This window comes from Lithobates pipiens, unplaced genomic scaffold (assembly GCF_037356315.1).
Source record: "Lithobates pipiens isolate NorthernLeopardFrog02 unplaced genomic scaffold, aLitPip1_a1.2 Scaffold_16, whole genome shotgun sequence".
Taxonomy (NCBI): Eukaryota; Metazoa; Chordata; class Amphibia; order Anura; family Ranidae; genus Lithobates; species Lithobates pipiens.
This window is the reverse complement of record NW_027507748.1, coordinates 98,545,456-98,567,258: the sequence shown is the minus strand read 5'-3', so window position 1 is coordinate 98,567,258 and position 21,803 is coordinate 98,545,456. Positions and strand designations below refer to the sequence as shown.

The 21,803-nt window shown below is 43.0% G+C and overlaps 1 protein-coding gene across 3 annotated transcripts in view; it reads right to left on the bottom strand.

Moving 5' to 3' along the window:
- Positions 1–21,803, bottom strand: part of EPHA3 (EPH receptor A3) — a 512,923-nt gene that overhangs the window by 113,720 nt on the left and 377,400 nt on the right. For 2 of the 3 annotated variants that reach the window (XM_077480165.1, XM_077480167.1), the window contains exons 6-7: positions 14,648–14,772; positions 4,687–4,849 (exon numbers count right to left, since the gene is read on the bottom strand). In XM_077480165.1, coding sequence (XP_077336291.1) covers positions 4,687–4,849; positions 14,648–14,772 — 288 coding nt within the window. The remainder of the gene's footprint in view (positions 1–4,686; positions 4,850–14,647; positions 14,773–21,803) is intronic. The other variant, XM_077480166.1, reaches the window with a different exon arrangement.

Sequence of the window (21,803 nt, the reverse complement as noted above, 5' to 3'; positions counted from 1 at the left end):
TCACAAAGTGAACTTAAAAACAGTGATCATGGCTTAAAAAGAACAAAAAAAGTTTGTGTGTTCATTTTTTTTACAGCAACTAACGATTTAGTGATGTAAAGAACAACCATGTAATTGAGTTTAATTCACTTGATAAAACACATGTGAAAATAATAGCAATGGTCCAGTGCTTACCCATGCTAACAATGTAGCTGTGGGTGGCATATTGTGTTTCACTAATAACGTGTGTTTACATGATTTGGGGTTAGGACATCATTTCTACACCCAATTACAGCCAGATCATTTCAACACTTGTGCTGAGAGTGAAGCACTCTGATAACTAACTAATGATGAATCTAGCAGTCCTTTTGGCACAATATAACAGGTTGTTGTATATCTTAGAGGATAAAATATCACATTTTCTAGATTGTATATTTCAAAGCAGAAATTTTAGTGACTCTATGAAAGATCCTAGCCATGATACATTTATAACAGTCTAACAATAAAACGTCCTGCTCTGTAAGCAGCTATATCCCGAGTACCGTATATAGTAAAATGAAGAGATCCAGGTCTTTTCATGTTGGATATAGACATTTGGGTATAGTGCCATCATCCATTGGTATCTTTGTATTTATAAATGCACTTAGAGAAATAGAGTATAACTAAAAAGATTGAACAATGGGCAATAAAGCACTGTGAAGTAGCAGCTTAGCTGCAGAGCAGGAACTCTAGGGGCTTTTGCGTTGTATTACTTTGCAATAGAATTAGTATGTTGAAGTGACTGTTATTTTGAATTGCGCCCCAATGCACTAAGGAAGTCCATCTCCGAGACAAATGCACTTCAGCACACTACTATCAAGCATTGTAATGCGATGTGTTGGAAAAAATGTTACATGTGTGTTGTTTTTTTTGTCCATTGTTGTGCAATGTTAACCTTTACAAAATAAATGGGCTTCCTTAATGCAACATGCATTAACACAATGCTGAAGAAGGCCAAACCAGGGCCACATAGGTATAGGAAATTCCCAATTGGAAAGTTGCCATGAAGTCTGAAGGTGTGCCTGTCCCATTTAACCTTCTACAATGCTCTTTTGGTTGATGGGAAAAGGGAGGTGGCCATCTTTCATCTTACTTTGCAAAATGTTAATCTATATCAACAGGGCTGGCCCAAGACATTGTGCTGCCTGGGTACAAGAATGAAATGCTAACCCCCCCTCAAAAAAAAAAAATCATCAATTTTTTTATATAATGATAAAAAAAAATATTAGAAAGTCAGATTTGCATGCAACAGCACCTTGTTTATATGCAAAATGTTATGACATACCATTATGTTCATTTCCAAGGGGCTAGCTAGGGCAGTATAGGGATGGACTAGGGCAGTATAGGGGCAGGCTAGGGTAGTATATAGACAGGCTAGGGTAGTATATGGACAGGCAAGGGTAGTATATGAATAGGCTAATGCAGTATAGGGGCAAGCTAGGGTAGTTTATAGACAGGCTAGGGTAGTATAGGGACAGGCTAGGGCAGTAAAGGGGAAGGCTAAGGTAGTATATGGACAGGCTAGGGTAGTATATAAACAGACTAGGGCAGTATAGGAGCGGGCTAGAGTATTATAGGGGCAGGCGGAGTGGACCAGGGGGCAGTTTTCATTACAAAATTTCTGGAAAATAAATCTTGGTCGTCAATTTGCTGGGTAAATAGAATAAAAAGAGAGGAAGCTGTGGTTCAATTTGCTGCCCCTTTCAAAGGGCTGTCTGGGTCCAATGGACCCACTAGGGCCCATGGTAGGGCCCTGTATATCAGACTATAACAGGTTTCAGGGATTGTGGAATGTACAGTATAGAATGAAAAAGTATGTGTAAGCATTGCATTGAATTCATCCCAACACTGCACATTGGAATACACAGGGTGTTTTTTTTCACAGAGAATAGGCGCAGTAACCCACCCTCCCCAGTGAACTCCCTGCCTCCAGCTACAGAAGTCAGGTAGGGCTTGATTTAAAACTCATTTACTGCTTAAGAATATGTAAAAATCCACCCAGTTGTACTTTAAAGTAAACCTGTTGCCGTGTTCTAAATTGGCAAAGAACAGGTTCATTTTAACCACTTGCGGACCAGCCGACACAGTTTAACTGCAGCAGGTTGGCTCCGCTGCGTGAAATCACGATATTGTAGGTAATATCACAAGGTCTGTATAGCAGGCACGCACGTGTGCCCTCCGCGAACTTTGTGAGCCAGACAGCGGGTCCCGTAGACTCAACGTCCCCGGGGATTCCCGCGATCGTCTCTCGGAGAGGAAGAACGGAGACTAATATAAACAAACATCTCCCCGTTCTGCCTAGTGACAATGTCACTGATCATAGCTCCCTGTGAACCCCTACAGCGCCACCTAGTGTTAACCCCTTCACTGCCAGTCACATTTGCACAATAATCAGTGCATTTTTAATCGCACTGATCTCTGTATAAATGTGAATGTCCCAAATTAGCGCCAAATGTGTCTGATGTCTCCGCCATAATGTCGCAGTCATTATAAAAATTGCTGATCGCCACCTTTACTAGTAAAAAAACAATTATTAATAGAAATGCCATAAAACTATCCCCTATTTTTTAGAAGCTATAACTTTTGCACAAACCAATCAATAAACACTTATAGCAATTTTTTTTACCAAAAATATGTAGATGAATACGTATCGGCCTAAACTGAGGAAAAACAAATATTTTTTATATATTTTTTGGGGATATTTATTATAGCAAAAAGTAGCAAAAAGTATCTGTCAATGTAAACAAACAGATCCCAATTCTGACAGGTCAGTACTCCAGTCAGTCCCCTTCCCCACAGTTAGAAACACCTCCCAGGGAACACATTTAACCCCTTGATCACCACTAATGCCAGTGTCATTTATACAGTATTCAGTGCATTTTTATAGCACTGATCGCTGTATAAATGTCCCTGGTGTCCAATCTAGTGTCCAATCTGTAGGCCGCAACGTTGTAGTCCCGCTAAAAATAGTTGATCACCAGCATTACTAGTAAAAAAAAATATATATATATATATATATATATATATATATATATATATATATATATATATATATATATATATATATATATATAATAAAAATGCCATAAATCTATCCCCTATTTTGTAGACGCTATAACTTTTTCACAAACCAATCAATATACGCTTAAAATATGTGGAAGAATATATATTGGTCTAAACTGATGAAGAAATGTGTTTGCTGAAAAAAATGTGGGGGATGTTTATTATAGCAAAAAGTTAAAAAAAAAATATATATATATATATATATATATATTATATATATATATATATATATATATATATATATATATATATATATATATATATACCACCAAAAAAAAGCTCTATGTGTGGGGGAAAAAAGTATTTTGGTTTGGGATACAGTATTGCATGACTGCGCAATTGTCAGATAAAGCGACAGAGTGCCATATCTCAAAAAATGGCCTGGTCATTAAGAGGGAAAGGGGGAAATCTTCCAGTCCTCAAGTGGTTAAGGATGCTTCTGCCTGTGCTCTAATGCTGACTGCTCTTCAGTTGTTCCCTGTCTCCTGTGTACCTCCAGTGTGTTCCCTTGGTTGCTGACCTAGCTTACTCCTGATCTTATCTTGGATGCTGCTTCTGTCTTGTTGCTAGTTCCTGACTTGGCTCTGTTCCTGATTTGGTGCCTCGTTGTCCACCTGTTGATGACCCTGGCTAATCCTATGACCACGCCTCTGTCTCTGATTCTGGCCTTCCGCCCCATTTGAGCGTCTGCCTGGCTGTCTGCTGCTGCAGTTCTGCACCCCTCTGATTGTGCCTGCTGCAAGTCTGCTGTGATCTCTCACCAGATATACGTCCGAGCCCACAGCGCAAGTGGAGTCATTCCTTAACCTCAGCTGAACTATTGTGCATGGTTACTGTTCCTGATCTGATGGCTCTCTTGTTGCCTTGGAACTTCTGCAAGTTCCCTGATCTACATCTGCAGGCACTTGTGTTCCTCCTGTCCCTCGGCCACCCTTTGTTTCACTCCCAGTGGGGCCTGGGCTGGGCAATGAGCATATAAGAGAGGCCGACCTCTTAATTTCAATCTCCTCTCAGGTACGTGACAGCCAGTTTCCCTTGATAAAGATGCTGGCGGTAGTTTGGTAACATGTCATCAGTTTGGAGCACTAAACATACACAGCTGAGCCACCCCCTTCTTCAAATGCTTAAGTACTTCCTCTGTTGGCAATCTCCCACGTTGTCTGCATCCCGGCTCCTAAAGATCTGATGAGACATACACATACTGTACTGTAGGAGCAAAGTCCCCTGTAAAGCTAAGGAAAATTAGTGTGCAGGCACAGGAAGCTGAGCACTGGGTTTTCAATCCCTTTTATGGAGATCAAGGGCTGCTTTAATGGTAAAAAGGCACAGTAATCCATCATAACAAGAAGGAGAGTAGTACCATGTAAAAGCATGTAAATGGGATCAATAAAAAATATATGGGGGTATGGTTTAGCCTCTTTTTCTGAAATCCAAAAATACTTTCTTCTTCTATCATATCCTGGACTACATATTTGGGACAATCTATAGTTCGGCACTACAGGAATTGCAAACAATAAGAATATCACAGTAGAATCAGTTATAACTGACACAAATGACTGTATATATTACATTTCAGATTGATATAAAGAATATTCAGATACGTACAATCAGGACTTGTTTCAAACTCAAATTTACGGCTGTTTGATCCATATCCAGCTGCTGTTCGAGCTCGAATTTGGAAGATATATGTGGTATCAGGCTTTAGACCAGTGATCGTCACATTGGTGCCTCTTGCTCGCAGGATGGTGTAACTTGTTTCCTGTTCCTGCTTTTGAGAAAAAGGCATATGGCTGTTAAAATCTATACAAGCAAATAAATCCATATTGCTTTCTGAATCAATATTTATAAAACCAAACACCATTAAAGTTGAATTCCGGGCAAACAACTAAACACAGAAGAAATACATATAAAAAAGTTGTTTTACTGGCCAAAGTACTTGTATTTCTGCCCATTAGTCATGAGATTTACAAAAGTCTCCCACAAAACTCAACCATGTATGGCAGGGCAGGAGACTTGATTTTTTTCTGTTTCAGTTAAAGCTAAACTGTAGTTAACACAAAAAAATTGTCGCAGTCCTTCATTGTGTGTGAGGTTCAGTAACACACCCAAATGAAGGGAGGAAGAGCGTATCGGCTGCTAGGGGAAAAACAAATAAGATTCTTTGTGCTGACCAAATATCCCTCCCCTTGTCCCTTCCCCAGCCTCTGACTTGACAGCGAAAGGAGAAGCAGCAGACTGATGCGCTCATCTCATCTCACCTTCACTCTTCTTTTTCACCCTAGCCACATGAGAAAGGATGTGCTTACGATGCTTTCATTAAAAAGAAAAACAAATTTTTAAGGGTAAATTCACCTTTATACAAAAGGTCCCCATGCACCAGAGTGTCCCCAAGATATTGAAGTCTGCTCTCCTTTACATGCAAAAAAGATGAGCTGCAAGATAGAGAGAGAGAGAGAGAACTGTGCATGTACAGGTAGGGGAAGGGCCACAAATCTGGAACTGGGTGCCTCCTGCCATCTGCAAAATGGATTGGGGAGAACAATGGTGTCAGCAGCTGAAGAGGTGGGCATTTGTATGGGGAACAGAGCAATGCATTTTAAGATATTGGGTACACTGTAAGCCCTTGTACACACGGTCGGACAATCCGACGGAAAATGTCCGATCGGACCGTGTTGTCGGATAATCCGACCATGTGTGGGCTCCATCGGACTGTTTCCGTCAGAATATCCAAATGACAAAGTTTTAGAGCTGGGCTATAAAATTTTCCGACAACATGGTCCTATGGAACTTTTTCCTATCGTTTGTAGAGCATTCTGATCGGACAAAGTGCCACGCATGCTCAGATCAAATTCCTAGACCAAAGCTATTGTCTACTAGCCTGAACGTAGTCCAGTCGTAATGAAATAACACCACCACGTTCTGAACGATCGGATTTTCAGACAACTATGTCCGACCGTGTGTATGCAACACAAGTTTCAGACAAAATCCAATGGATAAAATCCGACAGATTTTATTGTCAGAATGTCCGACCGTGTGTACAAGGGCTAATACATAGGAAACATTTTGGGAAAAATCGGTAAAAGGTGAATTATATATTTATGAACACAGAGTTGGATTAATTTGTGGCCTTTATATCTGCCCGGACTTCATCTTTAATTCATGAACAATTCTTGTACTCAATGATTCATCAAATACTACTAAAATAGGTTCAATAGCAGGTTTAATATTGGATCAACCAGCAAAATTACTCATCCTGGTGCTCTTAGTCAATAGATATAGTTTAATACACTGTCATCAGTTTTCTCTTGCATTCCTGTATGTTCCGTTATGGTTTTCATCTGCTTGTTAGAATGTAATATTAACCATCTGAAATCTATTATCATAATTTTAATACAATTGTTTGAAGTTTGAAATATCTGGTAATTAGTTTAAGCTATCAGATAATTCTCTTTTAAAGCGGGACTTCTAAAAGGAAAAAAGTATAAACTTTTTGATGTTTTTATTTGAGAGTTTGACTTAAATTCCACTGTGAAGTTTGCTCAGTCCATAAATTTTGCACTTTGTGGAAACTCTGGAAATTATAAGATTACATACCTACATTTTATTACCTATAACTTATGTTGATATTGGAATAGGGGTGACCAGAATAATATACGAAGAACTTCAAACTGAAACTTGGTCACTAAAAGCCAAATTCCTCCTTTGCGTGGATTTTTACGCTGCAAGGTTAAGTAATACAGTTCATTTTGTTAGTCGTTAGTTATTGCTTATCTGTAAATGCACAGATAATATGGCCACTCCAGCATTACAACGCTAACTGTACATATTTGTGCACAGCTGTAGTTAAACAAAATGTGAAGATTTCCAATTTAACGCTAAAGATATTTCCAAAGATGTTATAAAAAGTACTTACTTGCCTCTCCAAATCCTGTAACATATCCTTATCCCTATTCTATGTCCCCAGCCCTCTTCTTTTTTCTGAAAGGACCTGGAAGTAGCCTGGGCTATTTAGTGGTCCATACATCATCACTATGTAATGTGCAGGCCACTGAAAAAGCTACAGCTCCTATAATCTAAGCCCTATGCAAAGTATAGGGCATGTTACCAGAGGCCTTGCTAAAACAGATAAATGATGGCTGTGGTGCCAAGCATGGCCACCCACTTATAAAAAAATTAATAGCTTGTCAATCACATTGTGCTGTAGCCCTTGCTGACATATTAGACTTCAGGAGACAAAGCTGCCCTGATTTCAAAAGAACTCTCAACCAGGGATTAAAGCACCACTCCGTAAAATTTATATTTAAAGAGAGGTTCATATGCATGTGTACAAGGTGTGCCAAGTGTACCTGGGCACACCCTAATCACCCTGTGCTGGGCATATTCCCCCTGCTCCTTGGCTGCAGAAAAAGGGACTAGGGAATCTCTGTCCTCAGTCTCTTTCTCTGTCTCTAAATTGAGACATCTCCAAATTGAGACATGCAGCCAATGGGGTTCCTAAAAAAATTGTAAAAAATTATTGTAAAAAAAACAAAATAATAAAATTGTAAAACAGTAATAATATAAATAATATAAAAAATAAGCTTCTGACACCAATCTCTGCCCTTCTGACACAGTCCACTGCTCTACTGACACCAACCTCTGCCCTACAGACATCATCCATTGCTCTACCGACAATATCCATCACCCTACTGCCTATATATATATATATATATATATATATATATATATATATATATATATATATATATATATACCTGTATATACGCACATGCATGTGTGTTTGAACTTTGGGGGGCACGCCCTAATGCAATAAGCTCCGCACACCTATGAAGAGGTTTATTGATTGTGTGCAACAGACTATGGGGGTTATTTACGAAAGGCAAATCCACTTTGCACTGCAAGTGCACTTGGAAGTGCAGTCGCTCTAAATCTAAGGGGTAGATCAGAAATGAGTGGAAGCTCTGCTGATTTTATCATCCAATCATGTGCAAGCTAAAATGCTGTTTTTTATTTTCCTTGCATGTCCCCCTCGACTCTACAGTGACTTTACTTGCACGTGCACTTTCAGTGAACTTTCAAGTGCACTTGCAGTGCAAAGTGTATTTTCCTTTAGTAAATAACCCCCTATGTGTTTTGGGGGCCTATATTGCCCCCTTCATCAGAAGGTTGGTAATCTAGAAATCCAACTATCTGGTGATTTCGTTGGTGTATGTACACTGTAACACATTGCCATCCAGCCCCTGGCTTGAGAAACTCAAGGCATCAGGTGACATAGCCCTCTGATTTCAGAAGAGGTGGCCTAGTGTTGTCACCCTACCAAGGGAAATATGCGGGGTTAGCAGAAAAATAAATAGAAACCTTATGAACACTTTTATGGCTACACAAAATATATATGTTAATGTTTGTCAAAATCCAAAACAACATCTGCAACTGAAACCAATTGAAGAATTGGCTTGGGTGAGCAGAACGCTGGATCCCTGGGCAGGAAGGTGTCCTTATAGTAAAAGTTAGCATCTACAGTATTTATAGATGCAGACTTTTATTTATTTTAGAGACCCTGGAGCTTCTCTTTACTCCCTATGTACCCTAAGGCCGCGTACACACGGGCGGATTGTCTGGCCAACTAAGTTCATCAGACAATCCGACAGACAGTCCGTCCAAACTTTTGAATGAACGGACTTGCCCACACACGGCACTTTTTGAGCGGACTAATACGGCGGACTAAGTCCGCCATACAATCCGCTCTACTTTTGAAATGAACGGACTCGCCCACACACGCGGAGGAAAGTCCGCTCATTTCGAGCGCGTCTCCAGGTAGGCGGAGCCCGTGAAGGAGATGTCGCTGGCCCCGCCGCCTGGAATGGACTTAAAGGGTAACCCCAACGCCGAAAAAAATCGGCGTGGGGGTGCCCCCCAAGTCCACAACAGACCCTTGTCCGAGCACGCTATCCGGCCGGCCAGGAAAGGGGGGCGAGCGAGCGCCCCCCCTCCTGAGCCGTACCAGGCCGCGTGCCCTCAACATGGGGGGTGCCTTGGGGAAGGGGGGGCCGCGCGGCCCCCCCACCCCAAAGCACCTTGTCCCCATGTTGATGAGGACAAGGGCCTCTTCCCGACAACCCTGGCCGTTGGTTGTCGGGGTCTGCGGGCGGGGGGCTTATCGGAATCCAGGAGCCCCCTTTAATAAGGGGGCCCTCGGATACCGGCCCCCCACCCTATGTGAATGAGTATGGGGTACAATGTACCCCTACCCATTCACCTGTAAAATAAAAGTACCAAAAAAAACCACAACACACGAGATAAAATATTTTATTGCACAGCTCCAGGGGTCTTCCGTCTTCGGGGGTCTTCTCGCCGGACTCCTCCGCTATCTTCTTGTAGCTCTTTTGCTAGCAGAGGAGTCCGGCTTTCTTCCTCCCCGCCGCCGGCCTCTTCTCCCGACTTCGGGGGTCTTGTCCCCCTCTTCGGTTCTTCTGCCGGGCCACCGCGCCTTCTTATAGCTCTTTTACAGGCGGTGGCCCGGTCTTCTGTCGCCGCTGTCGCCGCCGCCTTCCGTTCTTCTTCTTCTTCTTCTTCTTCTCCAGGAGATGTTGCCTCGACGATCTCTCCGGCCGGAATGCCAGATCCGCGCTGCGCGGCCACTTATATAGTGACAATGGGGCGGTGTCACATGGTATATGTCACATGGGTTGGTGTCACATGGTGACCCCGCCCCCTTACGATGTCATAGTCCCCATGTGACATCAACCCATGTGACCAACCCATGTGACATATACCATGTGACACCGCCCCATTGTCACTATATAAGTGGCCGCGCAGCGCGGCTCTGGCATTCCGGCCGGAGAGATCGTCGAGGCAACATCTCCTGGAGAAGAAGAAGAAGAAGAAGAAGAATGGAAGGCGGCGGCGACAGCGGCGACAGAAGACCGGCGCGGTGGCCCGGCAGAAGAACCGAAGAGGGGGACATGACCCCCGAAGTCGGGAGAAGAGGCCGGCGGCGGGGAGGAAGAAAGCCGGACTCTTCCGCTAGCAAAAGAGCTACAAGAAGATAGCGGAGGAGTCCGGCGAGAAGACCCCCGAAGACGGAAGACCCCTGGAGCTGTGCAATAAAATATTTTATCTCGTGTGTTGTGTTTTTTTTTTGGTACTTTTATTTTACAGGTGAATGGGTAGGGGTACATTGTACCCCATACTCATTCACATAGGGTGGGGGGCCGGTATCCGGGGGCCCCCTTATTAAAGGGGGCTCCCGGATTCCGATAAGCCCCCCGCCCGCAGACCCCGACAACCAACGGCCAGGGTTGTCGGGAAGAGGCCCTTGTCCTCATCAACATGGGGACAAGGTGCTTTGGGGTGGGGGGGTCGCGCGGCCCCCCCTTCCCCAAGGCACCCCCCATGTTGAGGGCACACGGCCTGGTACGGCTCAGGAGGGGGGGGCGCTCGCTCGCCCCCCTTTCCTGGCCGGCCGGGTAGCGTGCTCGGACAAGGGTCTGTTGTGGACTTGGGGGGCACCCCACGCCGATTTTTTTCGGCGTTGGGGTTCCCTTTTAAGTCCATACAAGGCGGCGGGGCCCACGACGTCTCCGTCGCGTGCTCCGCCTACCTGGATACCCGCTCAAAATGAGCAGACTTTTCTCCGGGCGGGAAAAGTCCGCTCATTTCGAAAGTACAGCGGACTGGCACACACACGGGCGGACTGTCCGCTCAAACCAAGTTTGGACGGACAATCTTACGGAAATTCCGTAAGACTTTGTTCGTCAGACTGTCCTCTGAAAAAGTCCGCTGAAGCCCACACATGAGCGGACTGTCCGCTCAAATGTGTTTCGGCGGACTAAGTTGGGCAGACAGTCCGCCTGTGTGTACGCGGCCTAAGACTTAAGTAAACCTATGCTTATGGAAACACTTGTGACCTTCTAACAGAGGGTTTCCCTTCTTTTATTCAACTTCCTGTTGTGTATCCAGACAGGAAGTGGAGGACACTGTCCCGTGGTACTCAGCAAAAAACTGACAGAGATTTTAACCATTTACAATTTTATCCATAACAAAATTAAACAATATGTTGGCTTCAAGTATACCTTCATATTTTATCCAGGTTATTGTGATGCTACCAAAGTCCCTCAACTAAACAAGTTACCAGCAGGGTACACTGGGTAACACTTCTGAACCTGTAAAGATCCAGACTTGCTGCTTTTAAAAGACTCTCTGTAATTTAACTGTACATTTAAGTACAGACACTGGGCTTTACTACATGTGTGCATACAGTATACTGTATCTGTTTTCCCAATTCAAAGAAAACCTTCACCTTTAGAAACTGTGTCTCATGGATCATTATTTGCTAATTATGAACACATGAAATGTAAGGACTCAACCGGAATTCAAGTATTATACAATGGAGCTGGAATGTTACTTGTTAATTTCACCTAATATGCTCTGTCTGCAGAAATGTTTTATCTAGTAACAATAGGCATTCATTTAGGCTATGAGTTTGATATTTAATAATACAATGTTAACCCTAAAATGCTTAAAATTATAATATGAATGCACAAAAAATTTTCAAAGTTCTTCTGTAGCCCAGAAAACAATGTCCCTCTTTTTCATAATATTACAAAACTGCAAAATGTAACCAAGCCATGGAGTTTGTGTAAAAGAAAAAAATGACAGAATCAGAAAAATATAATTTGTTGTATTGTTACTACTTTCTAGCTGCTACTGACATAATTTTTGTGCCTATGTGATTTTCATTAAAACGTCTACAATTTTATGTAAAATATATGTAGCACCCTGTAGTGCTCTAGTGTACTACTAGTGAGAGTAGGCAAACTATATCCTGGCTTGTGTTTAATCCTGTGAGTCTGTAATTGGGACAGGGTTATTCGCATTCAGGGAATCATGACTCATATAGACAGCTCTCTGGTGCCTCCCCCTGGTTCTATAAAGTTGGAGAATGTTCTATAGACCAGAGAGCGGAGGCTAGGAGGGGTTGTTTTGTATATTTAGGGGCCCTTAGCCAATTACCAGGAGGTGGGCCTGGCAGTGGACTAAATAGGAATGAGTCATACTGGGCAGAGAGTCGGATGAAAGATGGAGATGCAGCGCTGAGGAGCCTGTCAGTGGCCCTTGAGGTGAACCCCCTACTCTGGGGATAGGGTTCTCTGGCTCAGGCTGGGGCGCAGGTGCTGTCACAGAAAAAGTTGGAAGGGGGCTTTCCTGAGAGGCAACGGGAGCAAGGAGAGGACAATGTGAGAACATGTAGCAGGTCTTTCTTGAAGACAGTGGTGACGCCTTGCCTGGGGGATTTCCAGTGAGTCATTTGAATAGACTAGTGAAAAAGGTCAGTCTGGCAGTCTGGTAGACTGGTGAAGAAGCAGCCAGGAGGGCTGGTGAAGAGGCAGCCAGGTGGGCTAGCATTTATCTGCAGTGGTAGAGCTGGGACCAGTGTCGACATGGTGTTGGTGGTACTCCAGAATGCAGTGCACAACACATGTGCTACTTTTCCAAGGGACTGAGAGTTCCTAGCCTGTAAGGGGCTGTCACCAATCTAACAAAGACTGTTAGTTAATAAAAGGAATAAATCAAGTGGAGTTGTTTAGTAGGGTCAAGTGGAGCTGTATATAGGGGGAAAGTTGCCCCTGGTTTTGTTACTGTCACTGTGGGCATCCCATAATTCCTATCCCTATCCAAGTTATTACCCTCTAGGAAAACGTAAAAACAAAGCTCAAAGCGTGTTTACTGTGTCTGGATGAAAGTTGAAGATGTTATGTGTCTGGCTGTGCAGAAGTGGGGAACCCTGTGATTTGCAACTCCTACGGGGGTAGTGCTACATATATAAATCGCAGATAACTGACATGTACTAGACATACATTTAATAGGCACCTATCATGAAAGAGGATGAAACTTTAAGCTCTGATAATATACATATTAGAGGTAAATATGAAGTCACTTTAAGTGTATGTGAAGCCTACATTTTTTTTATATAGTGGGGAAGAGTTTTAACCCTTGACAACTTTTTATTGTTTTATGTGTCTCTGCTAGGTGCATGTGTACTCCCATATTTCAACATGTGACCATTGTTACCAGGACAGAAAGTGATGAAAAATCTTACAGTGATCACCAAAACAAAAGTTGAGGATAACTCTTCTAGTGGGTAAAATTGTTCTGGTGGCAACTGTCTAGTGTGTAATTTTTCTAACATTGTAGAGATTTTTTTGGACAGAAATTAAAATCTCCTGGCATTCAGACAGAAAAAAATAACTTGACAGTAATTTAACAATTCCCTACTCTATCCAAAACCTTGAAAAAAGTTATGGATATACACTTTAACTATCCTTGCCTGCTGTAGTAGCCTGAAGAGGTAAGCAGGGAATGGACATTGTCACTTTCAACTATGGTGGGAATTAAGTGACTGTTGAAAGTTTTCAGTAAGAGGATATTACTTTAGTGTTACTTTAGTTGTTCAACAGCTGAAGGGTGAACCTGAATGTATCAGTGGTTTTGTGAGCTGATTTAGACATAGTAAAGATATGGGAAAAGTAGAGCACATAGTAAAGGTCAAGAGAGTAGAAAGGGCAGTGGAAAGGGTAGGTGAGTGAAGATGATAGAAAAATAAACAGAGTAATAGTGACTGGCAGAGAAAAAAAGAGAACATGTAGGAAGGGAAGAAAAAAAGGTAAATGAATGAGGAAGGAGAAAAGAAGAGAAAGAGAACGGAGGAGAAAATATATGAATAAAAAGGAAACATAAGCACAAGTTGTATCCTGTCCGAGAACACTAAGCCCCTGTACACACGGTCGGAGATTTCGACAACCAAATCCGTCGGATTTTGTCGGACAAAGTTGTTGAAAAATCCGATCATTCAGAACGTGATGACCTAATTTCATTATGACGGGACTACGTTCAGGCTAGTAGCCAATAGCTTTGATGTAGGAATTTGATCTGAGCATGCGTGGCACATGGTCCGATCAAAATTCTCTACACATGATCGGCGTATGTCCGATCGAACCAGTTGGTCGGAAAATATTTCGAACAAGTTGGGTCCGACGGATATTCCAACGGAATCAGTCCGATGCATACCACACACAGTCGGATTATCCGACAACACGGTCCGATAGGACACATTCCGACTGATTCTCCGACCGTGTGTACAAGGGCTTACACTGTTCCACATATTATCCAAAGGATCCTAGAGAATGTTGCAATAATTACATAACCAAAGACTGAATATAAGCAATTACATCACCTTTCACCATATTAATGATACAATTGGAAGGAGTCGCTCATATAAATGTCAGTTTCGAGTAATACACATACCTACTGTAAACATTTTAACATATGACAAATGACATTACTTTATTATCAACTCTAAAGACTTGCTTGAGCCCACCACACCTCTCATAACACAACCCAGAGTGAAACCATATACCTATAATAGATCTGTGAATGATATTTTCTGTCTAGTACTCTGTGCCTCACACAAATACATATCAGTAACACCTTGCAAGTTTAGCAGACTTATTCTTGGACAGAACAATAGAATTCATTAACGTCTTGCCGTTGTTGCCATTCTTCCCACCTTTTCATAGTACTTGACCTCATAGTCCAAGATGATCCCATTTGGGTGTTCTGGCTCCTGCCAAGACAGGGCAATGCTGTTTCTTGAGGTTCGGTCCTTTCTAATTATGGTGACAGGAGATGGAGCTGTACAGGAAAGAAGAAAGAGAGAGAGAAAAAAAAGAACGAAATTGATATTTATCGTTGGCAAGAAAAAGGTTTGCATATAAATGATTGTTGAGTGCATCTGGACTCGTATCAAGAAATAGCAGCTGGGTTATAGCCTTGGTACACTTATCGCGAAGCATGTTGGGCCTTGAGACAAATGAACTGACATTTTCTATTAACAGTGAACTGGTGGCAAGCTAGCAGATGTTTCTAATATGCTACTAGAACGTAACTAAAGAAAACACTTGTGCTATTAAAAATGGGTTGGAAATTAATAGAATTCTGTATTTGTGGATTCTGAAGGTACATTTAGAATACTGTCAGTGGGCTTTGTTTTTTTGTTTTTTTAAGTGAATGACAATTTATTTTAATTTTTTTTAACATGAACCGTTAACTTCTTCAAATGGATGTTAATAATTATGGAGTTATTTAAAAATGACTAGTGTCCTTAAATGCATGCACTGTGCACTTTCAAAAGCGTTTTTATAAACAATTTGGCTAATGTGTTCCTAAGTAACTTTCATTACTCTTCTGGTGAAAAGTTAACTTTCTTTCCTGAATATGTCTGTGTTTTCTCAGTTTCTTTCTATCTTTCTAATAATTTCCATGTATTTATTTATTTCAGCTTGCTTTGAATTATTACCCTAATGCTTTTTCTTTGTGCTGTGGAAACGTATAGAAGGAAAATAGTTTAATAGAATCTATATAGGTAGAGACCACATCGTTGGTATAAACTTTAAAAGAGACTTTCAGGATTCATAAAAAAATGAATTATACTCAGCTAGGTAAATGCAGAATTGATCAGATGCTGCATCTGTCCCCCGCTGGACACAGCTGATTGCTCAGCTTTCAGGCTTCAGGCTGCAAAAAGCTGGGAATGTCAGTCATTGGCTCTCTGATCTGCCCACTCTACTCACTGGAGTGCTGGGCTGTCGAGGGGGCAGAATTGGCTGCCTCAGGCTCTCAGAGGCTGAGCCAGCTGCTGGTCCAGGCATCTGGGTGGATTCCAACCATCTGGTCAGGACCTTTTCACGGCCTGGACAGGGTTTGTGACTTTAGCCCGCTGTCTGCTGAAAACGAGTCACAGGATTGAAAAACAAACTGCAGTCCTGTGATCCATAGGAGAAGTACAGCCAAAAAAGCTTTGGCCATACTTCTCCTTTAATTTTGATAGTGCTTTTTTTTTATAGTCCATTTTTTATAATACACGTGACCATCAATGGAATCCCTTTGGTCCTAGTACTTGGGTAACCTCCGTGATGAGCCTTTGTATTCTGATAGTGGGGAAGCTTCTCCGCCATCAGAATACACTGATCAGCACTTCCAGGTATAGCTTGCAGTGCTGATTGAGTGGGGAAAATCCAACAAGATGGTTGATCAACTTCTGTATAACCCCCACCCATAAATGGATTGATCCATGTATGGCAGGATTAAGCCAATGCCTTACAATTATCATCATCATCAAGCTCTTTCAATGGGCCATTGGGCTGTGTATCAGGTCTATCTGATAGACAATCCAATGACCAACTGAAGGAGTGCACATAGAAGGCTTACAACACTCCGCTTATTGTGAGTCAAGAAATACCATTACTAACAGGATCTTTAGATGAAAAAACAAACTCACAAAAAAAAGATTTGCTTAAGAAAACTGTATACAGTAAGGCATGATGCCAAATATACTGAACAAAAACAAAAAATAGGGGTTTATATACACTTTATATTCAAAGATACAGTCTTACTGTGTGTTGTTTGATTTCAAGTCTGCGGGAAATACTGTATATTAGAAATTTGTGTAACTAAACACACAGCAAACACTTAAACTGACCGCCTATGCAAAACCTGTAAAGCAACTCTGACACATAATAAAATTGCTAATAAAATATATTCCTGTAAAGAAAATTGTAAATATTCACATCTGCAGTAAACCGCTGAGTGTTACTTTGATTAAAAAAATCGCCAAGTCCCCTCTGAAACTGACACATCCAGGGGTATTCATGGTCCCCCACTAAGCTCAGTAATTCCTCCATTGACTCCTATAGCAGTATTGTATCCTGTAGTGATATGGGAGCTGGCAAGAGTGATCACTGAGTAAAATATGAGACCAAGAGATGGGCACTCCTGCATGTGCCGGTTTCTCAGGAGATTTTGAATGGTGATTTCTCTTCTTCAGGGCAGCATTTAAAAGTGTGGCCAGTGGGTGAGGAGAGTATTTATAATCTTTCTTGTACTGTATGTAGATCTTCTATTCTCTGTTTCATGTAAGTAACAGAGTCACTTTAAGTGTCAGTTCAATCTTTAACTTTGCATGTAATCCTTAATTTCAAACATCGTTTTCACAATGTTCAAATCTAAAGCTTTCATTGAATTAACTGGTGATCCTGGCATTAAGGTCCTTATTCAGGCACTTACTGTGATAGGGTGATAACTCTCTGTGCCAGTTGTTGTCATGCACCATCACCCTTTCACATGCTGGAGACTCCAAATAGTTGTGCCAATGCACATGCTTGTTCCACTAATTTTTCACCATAAGGAAACCCCCCCAATCTCTGTTGTGCATGCATATAGATGGGGATTGGTTCCAGGGAGGCTGCAGGAGATTAACGATGCTGATGTGCAACAAAAGAGGAAAAATGTGAAAACAGTATTTTATTTTACCACTTCAATACGGCACTTTTGCCCAAGCCAATTTTCAGCTTTCAGAGCTGTTGCAACTATGAATGACAATTGTGTGGTCATGCAACACTGTACCCAAACTAAATTTGTATAATTGTGTTCACACAAACAAAGCTTTCTTTTGGTGGTATTTAATCACCACTGGGTTTTTTATTTTTTGCTAAATAAATACAATTTTGAAAAAAAATGCTTCTCTGCTTCTGTTAAAAAAAAATTTCAAATAAATAATTGTTCTTCTAAATTTAAGGCAAGAATGTATTCTGCCACATTTCTTTGGTGAACATAACCCAAAGCAGTGTATATTATTTAGTCTGTAGGAAAGTTATAGAGTCCACAAACTATGGTACATATCTAAAAATTGATCAATCCTGATGTGCTGACGACCTACCGTATATACTCGAGTATAAGCCGAGATTTTCAGCCTCTTTTTTGAGGCTGAAAGTGCCCCCCTCGGCTTATACTCGAGTCATCGCTGTCTGCGCGCTCGATCAGCGTGTCGAGCAGACAGACAGCGGCCATTCTATTCAAAAGCCGCGCCTCCGGCTCCGCCTTCGCCTGTGATAGGCGGAACACTGAATTTCCCAGCAGCCTGTGTTCCGCCTATCACGGACATCGTATCATCCTCGTACTACGGACGAGGATGATACGACGTCTGTGATAGGCGGAACACAGGCTGCTGGGAAATTCAGTGTTCCGCCTATCACAGGCGAAGGCGGCGGCGCAGCTTTTGAACTTTACAATGGCCGCCGACGAAGAGGGCACGGGACGGAGGCAAGGGAAGGCACGGGACGGGACGGGACGGCGGCGGCAAGGCACGGCACGACACGGGACGGATGCAAGGAGGCAAGTCACGGCACGGGACGGAGGCAAGGAGGCAAGGCACGGGACGGAGGCTCGGGACAAAGGTAGGCTGGACACACACACACACACACACACACACACACACACACACACACACACGGATGGAGACACACACAGGGATGGATGGATGGATGGATGGAGACACACACACACACAGGGATGGATGGATGGATGGATGGAGACACACACACACAGGGATGGATGGATGGATGGATGGAGACACACACACACAGGGATGGATGGATGGATGGACACACACACACACAGGGATGGATGGACGGACACACAGGGATGGACGGACACACAGGGATGGACGGACACACAGGGATGGACGGACACACAGGGATGGACGGACACACACACAGGGATGGACAGGCATGTCTCACCCTCGGCTTATACACGAGTCAATAAGTTTGCCAGTTTTTTTGGGGGTAAATTGGGGGCCTCGGCTTATATTCGGGTCGGCCTATACTCGAGTATATACGGTATATCATTTCTTTTTTTACTTACACATTATAGTTGCATATAGCAGTGCATTACATTGATATATATATATATATACAAGCATTTTACGGAATTAAATAGATGAATTCAGTTTCTTTTGTTGTGATTAGCTGTAATTGGTAAGAGCTGGGATTGACCCAGTCTGTAACATGTGATCAGACTCTCCAATCCCAGCTAGCAACACAATTGTATACATTGGATGGTTGAAAGGTAGCCATCTATTGTATAATAACTGTCATGTGACCTGCTGTGATTGGTTACAGTGGTCACATGGTACTGGCAGCAGGCCGGTCCAGTGATCAGTCAATGGCTGTGTTCAGCGACAGATCATGCCACTGTGTGGGGCACGATCCAGGAGGACGTAATATAGGTTCTTGCCGGCGTTATTATGCTATACACAGGGCGGGAACTGGTTGAAAATGGTGATTGTATATGATATACAGTGCTTTAAAAAACTAAATGCTATTCAGATAGAAATTACAGTTACTTTAACGGACACTTTAACCCTCAACATAAAAACTTTGGACAATTATGTCAGCTAACATTTCCAGGCAAATTGTGGGCATCGAGCTGCCAGCCAGTGAGCTGCCATTTGTGGTGAAAATTTGGTAGGAGAGGATCATCGATGCACGTCAGGTAGTTGTGTACAATGTGACTGATAACTCATTTACCACAGCCTTTCTTTTTTTAATAATAAAAATCTTTTTGCAATGGTGTTCAATTTGTATTGCGCTATATACATTTATTATTGAATGAGTAAGAAGGGGTACTATGTACTCATTCATGCTGGGGGACAGATATCTGAGGGCCCTTTTATTTTGGTGGCAACGTCCAAATTCCAATAAATTTCCCTTACCGACTCCCCTCATCCACCAGACCGGGGTTATGAGAAAGGGGCCCTTGTCCTTATTAACATAGGGAGTCCCCTGGCAAGGCACCCTACCTATGTTGAAGGCTTGTGATCTGATATGGTTCAGGAGGGGAGGCCACTGTGCCCAATTAAATGCAGCCTCACTGTTTCCCCCCCTCCACCCGTCTGACCGTCACTTACCCCATCTTGGTGGCGAGTCAGGCAGTGGGTGACGGTGGCGAGCTGTGGGACGTGCAGCGGGTTAGGCGACGGCTCCTGTATTCTCCATGCTTTCCGTGCATCTCTTCTTCCTTTCTGCTAGGCATCCAATAGGATTGCCTGTTCCTTCAGCCCCTTCAGCAGATCAGGTGACGGGTATTAGACCCATGCTTCCTGATTGGTGGAGAAGTGGTTAAGCATCATGAATATTTGCTTTTCTAATACACCTGGGTGCACTCTGAGCACAATGCTCCGCGCTCCACCTTTTTTGAAGCTTATTAGAGCCTATTCAAAAATGAAAAACACTGTAATTCAGGTGCTCGGCGCCTGAAAAGGGGCTGGATGCCTGAATAGAGGGTGGGCCATGGTGCCCTAAAGAGACAGGCCGCCCCTGGCTATAGATACACATTAAGCTTTTTGTTTTTACTTTGTTGCAAACGTGTGCCGATCTTCAGCTGTCTTGATCGTCCAGTGTGGGATGATGTAACTTCTGCGCATGCGCAGGAGTCAGTCATCCCGACACACAGGGACCATGGCAGCAATGTAAACTGAACTGCACATATGCAGCTTTGTGTACATACCACACAGGATTGCGAGTAAGCCAGGTAAGTTTTCTTTATTGCAGATGAGACTTTGCGTGTCTGCGAAGAAATAAACTGCAGGAAGAAAGAATAAGAGGTGCAGAAACCTAGAAGATTGCCATTCGTAGAAGTGTTGGCTGCCCCCCCAGGCTTCAGGGGACAAAAGTCAGGGTACTGGCACTTGCACACCCCCCGCTCGGGGGTTACAGCTGGCATTTGCACCCCCCCCACAGAGGGCTCACAGCTCTAGACCCCCCACCCCCACAAGAGGTCCAGCACTTATGGGACTGAAGAGCATCCTCTGTGTCTCCACTCTCCTCCTCTCCTCCACACTCAGGCAGCAGCAGCAGCAGTGGTGTCCACTCCTCTCATGCTTCCTCCGCTTGCCAAAGCGCCACTAGGCATCAAATAGGGTTGCCTGGTGTTTTGGCCAATCGGGAAACAAGTCTCACCGACCTGCCTCCTGATTAGCGGGGGGGGGCACTGTAGTGTGAAGATAGCAAAAATGTATTCGCTATGGTCACACAATTGGTTGGGATCAGGGCACACTCTCTTTTTTGAAGCCTATTAAAGCCTCTGGCTCTAATCACGTGCTTCAAAAAAACACCCCCGCCATAGGAATCCATGTGTCCGGCGTCCTGAAAGGGGCCGAGCGCATGGATAGGGAGGCGGCAGCAGGGAAAGAGGGGGTGGCACCCTTGCGTCCTCAATGTACGGACCGCCACTGCCAATCCTTCTACTCATCAGGACTGTTTTCAAATCCAATCATCAACAAAATCTTATATCCGGTTTGACAAGTTTCACATCCCCCATCCTTTTCTTGAACAATCAATATCTATACATTGTGATTGGATTAAGGTTTCTTAAGGTGTTAATATAAATGCGTATTTTATTGATACTCATTTGAACTGAAAAATTGTCTTAGCCCTTGTACACACGGTCGGAGATTCAAACAACCAAATCCGTCTGAGTAATTCCGACAGATTAATTCCGGAAGAGGTCCGGAAATGATGTTGCATACACACGGTCGGACAAAGTTGTCGGAAAATCCAATTTTACATAATGTGATGACGTTATTTCATTACGATGGGACTACGTTCAGGCTAGTAGCCAATAGCTTTGGTCTAGGAATTTGATCTGAGCATGCGTGGCACTTTGTCCGTCGGAGTAGACTACACATGATCGGAGTATGTCCGATCAGAGCATTTTGTCAGAAAATTTTACCGGCAAGTTGGAAAAGTTGGTCCGTCGGATATTCTGATGGAAACAGTTCGATGGAGACCACACACAGTCGGAATATCCAACAAAACGGTCCGATAGGA